The 5,192-nt window shown below is 31.0% G+C and overlaps 1 protein-coding gene across 1 annotated transcript; it reads left to right on the forward strand.

Annotated features, from left to right (window-relative positions):
* Positions 1 to 2,152: 2,152 nt before the first annotated feature.
* Positions 2,153 to 4,212, forward strand: LOC127877156 (uncharacterized). The gene is made up of 4 exons (XM_052422813.1): positions 2,153 to 2,367; positions 2,548 to 2,654; positions 3,415 to 3,526; positions 3,969 to 4,212. The coding sequence occupies exons 1-4, from the start codon at positions 2,259 to 2,261 to the stop codon at positions 4,109 to 4,111; spliced, it is 471 nt and encodes a 156-aa protein (XP_052278773.1). The 5' UTR covers positions 2,153 to 2,258; the 3' UTR covers positions 4,112 to 4,212.
* The last annotated feature ends 980 nt before the right edge of the window (positions 4,213 to 5,192 follow it).

A 5,192-nucleotide genomic window follows, 5' to 3' on the forward strand; every position in this document is an offset into this window, starting at 1 on the left:
TGCTACAATTTAAATAGAAGTTCATTTGGTGCTAGCGTTGTTTACTATGCAATCGCGGATTATGATATATTTCAATTATTTAATGTTATGACTGTTCACGACTTATCCGAATTTTCGGATCATTGCCTAATTGAATTCAGTATGAATTTTACCAATCTGTCTGGCCCCGATGAATGTCTATCTTCCGAAAAAATAGTATGGGAAGATAACAATCAATCTGATTTAAATGAGAAATTAGCTTAAAAAACTGACTGTTTCGACAATGTTGTTCAGTCCTTTTTGAACAATGACATTGATTTAAATTCCTGCATTAATAGGATGTCTGACCTTATTTATGAGTTGTCTTATTATGTACATGTCAAATCATTTTCGTCTAAAACTGCATATTATAATAAAGAAAAACACGCATTATGCGCACTGAGCAAATCTAACTCGCGTAAGTTCTGGAAGTATATTAAAAAATATAGCAAAAATAAATCTGATAAAAATATAATTAATGTGGATGAATTTGTGGATCACTTTAAAAACATGTCTGCAATGCCCTTTGACAATTGCTTTCGTGATGATAGATTTCAGTACTCAGCACACGGAGTATATATTGAATGTCTAGATTGTCCTTTGTCTGTTGATGAAGTAATTAAAGTAATTTCTTCTATGTCAAGACATAAAAGCAGTGATCTTACAGGAAGTGTTGCCGATTTTTTCATTGACTGCAAGGATTTTATTGCACCCTATCTTGTTCATATTTTCAATTATATTTTTAACACGGGAAGTTATCCAGAGTCAAGTACAAAAGGCGCCATTGTTCCAATATTTAAAAAGGGTGAAAAGAAGAATCCCTCTAACTATAGAGGCATCACTTTGGTCAATATAATGTCTAAAATATTTTCATTAATCCTTCGCTATCGAATTAATAATTGGTGTGAAAGTGAAAACATATATAATGATGCTCAATTTGGATTCAGAGATAGTCGCGGTATATACTTTTGCTATATACCACGTTTGTGTTCTAATCAAAAGGTCATTTATTTGAGAGCTCTTGTTTAAGCTTGCAGTTTTTAGCGTTAATTTTAAAATCAAACGCGCATATTGTTTTCAATAACATAAAATAGTCCCGATTCTGAGGAAGCTAAATATAATAGAACAAATATATTTTTAATTTTAAACTAAGGAGGCAATCATCGAATAAACCGTTTTGTACAAGGTTGTTTTTCAAACAACTTATCGATTGAGCACCTTCGTGGTGTATGCAATGGCTATAGTAGTACTATATAAACATGGACATTACAATAATTTAATTGATAAAATGATTGAGTTTTATTTACCCAAACAATGAAAAAATGACATGAATTGTAAAAAACGCCACTTGTCACTTTAATATTTAACACTTTAAGTATGTTTCAAAGAAAAACTTCATAAGTAGTATGACATTACTTTGTTTTAATATTCATATACGTTTATGCATCTTTTTGTTGTTTTTTGTTTTGTTTAAAGAATTGATTGTTAATTTTTATATGAAAAAATGAGCTAAATCCTTTACGTAATTGTATGATGTAAGTAAAACAGTAGAACATTAAATATTCCATATTTTAATAAGTATTCTAAGTGAATGAGTTTTCAAATTTAATTTCAAATATATTAATATTCAACTCCGTAGTTAAATCAAAATGATAAGGTATAAACATGACCATGCCAATTTATAAATATCCATTCAGTACCATATCAGAGAGGTACATACAACTTCTCCTAGCAAGATAATCGATTTGTTAAGCTGTGTACAGACACTAAAAACAGTTTGTGTTTTTGTGATCACCAACTTTAATCTAAGATGAACAAATAGCGTACAACTTTAATAATTTATCAATAAAGAAAATGGGCATGCTTAAATGCGTGAAGACAATGCACCAATTTAATATGTCTACCTGATAGATGTTTTTAATAATATTATGATCAATGTGACTATAATATTCAGATAATAAATATTTCGAGCAACAATAAATCGGATTGCGATACGTCCCTGGTAAAAATAACAGACAAGCCACAGGACTAATTATTCAGAACAAGACATCGAAATAGACGTGATTATCAACAGGCTTACATCCGTGTTTACATCCGTGTAAACTGGGAGTGGTTACTTAACCGGTCCGATGCTGATTTTTCTTGAATAGTTTAATGTATTTTCACTCGGAATATTACGCATTCATTTGCAAACAACGTATCGTGAGGAGTACACGTTTAAGGAAAGCTATTTCTTGAAAATGAAAGCATTCGTGTTAAGTGTTCTGTTTGTAAGTGTTTTAGGTCTGTGTGAATGCTGTAAGTGCGCTGTAAGGCCCAATTTGGATCTGGGCTGTGGATCAGATTTTAGTAAGTATGACATATGATGGTCATGATATTGTGTAGACAATCTATTATAAATTGACATATTAAAACACGTGTACGTATTGGTATTATTTATCGCTATTTCTGTAAGCTATTTTGTAAAACGTTTCCTATACTATACACCAATCATTCAGAGAATAAGTTCAATAGTATACTTTATTTCAGTAATCGAGACCAAAGTGAAAAGTGAACTTCGAGATCCGGCGGATCCCGAAGATTTTTACGGTTTCTACTATAAGATTAACAAACCAAGCTATGCAAATATATACAAGGTAATTCACTATAATAATAAGAAATATATAAGTTAATTTAGTTATTTTTTTATTTAATATACTTATGTACTGTGCATATGATTTATATCGTAAATAAACAAGTCACATCATCAACTTCGGGTGAAATAATACATACTCAAATATATTGTACCCTAATCATATCTGTCTGGCACGACAAATATACATTATATGTATGTTTAAAGCACATTTGCATTCGTCTTAAAATACACTCATATTCAATGACTGGTAAAATATCAATTATATCTACACATACTGACTAAGTCAATGAACATTGAAATTATTCGTTATTCTTACAATCAACATTCAAAACATGGGGCGCCTTTACAAGATGCAAGCTGAACTTGTTGATGCGTTTAAATTTCATTAAACTTGTCTACATGTACACGGACGTAGGTAAACCGAATTTTAAATACTATGAAACACGTTATGTAGTGTTGATATCAGGGCTGGTATTATTTAAGCTCCTAAGGCAAATCTTTACATAAGCTGGATTTAAGGGAGCATTTTAAAATTCAATTTTCTATTGAAATTCTTATGATTTTAGTTTTGTAATGCCAAAATACTGTTCTTCTCCGCAAAATTTACGTAAGTAAACCAATTAAATGAAAAAACAAAACAAAATGAAAGTACAAAGACTTAAGGAAATTTTAATTATTTAAGGATTTTTTTCTAAAGATTCTCTTTCGGAGCTTTATGAATTCCAGCCCAGAACTCTAAGTGCATGTCATTTTTTTTGCAGTTCAATTACCTGTCTGACGTTACATCGGCGAACAAAGCGAGAGTATACACAAGTGGGAGTACCGCAGCGTGCGGCGTCCATTTAGAAGAGGGAAAGACGTACATCCTGTCAGGTACGACGTTGCACGAGAATGGCTAATTACATGCCCTATTAATCAAGTTATATATTAAGTTGAAAAACGTTTAAATACATTTGTATACAAGTAGGGAATGATCGGTATAGCGCTGTTGATGCATGTTAATGCTTTATACAAGAACATCACGTCAGCTTTTAACTATAATCGATGGTGTTTTTGTGTTTCAGATATCGTCATTTATGAATATACTGTTCTGATAATTGTTATTGTTAATGTATGTATTGTACTAATAAATATTATACTAATAATAATCATTATTATTGTCACTATGTATTCTAATTTTATTATAATTATTATTAATTATTATTATTATTATTTATTATTATTATTATAATTATAATTATTATTGTCAGTATTATTATTATTGTCAGTGTTAGTTATAGCATTATTAGTATTATTATAATAATTATTTGAACAGGGAGTGTCAATAAAGATAAGCAGCGCATGGAAATCAACTCGTGTTCATCTTGGGTGGAGGAGACGGGTCAAATCAGTCCAGAGTCCCAGAAGTTGTTGATGCAGTTTCAACAAGAAAGCGTTAAATGTCCGATGGGAGCTTAAGCGGAAACGAAGACATACATATGGACATGCTTTGCAAACTGTATTGTACAGTGCTGAACCGTGTACAATCCATATGTCTTAGTAAAACAAAGAAAACACCATTTTGTCTTTTTGTTAACCACTTTATGAATCAAGGTTTAATAACGGTATGATGGGCTGATTCATAATTTAATTCTTTCACAAATGCGTATCTTTATGAGAATAATATTGCGAAACGTATGATTTCAGCGAACGTCACCTTTTGAACCTTATGCATGCTGTTGAATTGCTGTAATGAAAATGCGCACGATTGTTTAAATATACATTTAGGACATTAAGTGTACAAGTCACTCCTGTATTAAAAAATACACATGTATACAAATAAACACGTAAATCAGAATGAATAATTAGATGCGGTAATATATGTAATCATATTGAATTTCTTGTTGCATTCTTTTCTTTGATCATGCATACTTCGTACTTAATTTCACAGTATTAAATTGGTAATTGTATGTGACCAATTATAATATACAGGTATTTATATCCACGACGCAGGAATCGGCATGTCTTAGCAGAGGGAAACTTATATAAATCTGCCAGCAGCTGGTGTTGCAAGTGGTGCGAATAAAACATTCGCAATCGGATTACTATTGACGCTATTTATGCAAGTTTACATGCCCCTCAGTTTGGGTCAGTAGTTTTTATACACTGGCAGCTATAATAAAGGACACTTTTATAAACTTGTCATACAATATTCATTTTTATTTCTTAAAAACCTGGGTTCACTTATGAATATTACTGCGTTTATAATTGATATCAATATTGTTCATGAAATATGGTATGATTTATGATATGAACATTTAAGGTCATATGTATATATCAAGCTGCTTTGCATCAGTAAACATCCAAACCAATCGATATGTCATATGTTTTTCGCGCTTGGTTTTTCTATCTTTCAGAACTACGCCAAAATGATATTGATCGTGACAATAACGCGTCACAACGAAATGTCTGCTTAAAAAGATGTATTAAGCATTTAAGATAGGAAAACAAACGCATTTAAGATAGGAAAAATAAACGTCTTGATTTATTGTAGTTCTGT

The sequence above is a fragment of the Dreissena polymorpha genome, chromosome 4 (assembly GCF_020536995.1).
Source record: "Dreissena polymorpha isolate Duluth1 chromosome 4, UMN_Dpol_1.0, whole genome shotgun sequence".
Taxonomy (NCBI): domain Eukaryota; kingdom Metazoa; phylum Mollusca; class Bivalvia; order Myida; family Dreissenidae; genus Dreissena; species Dreissena polymorpha.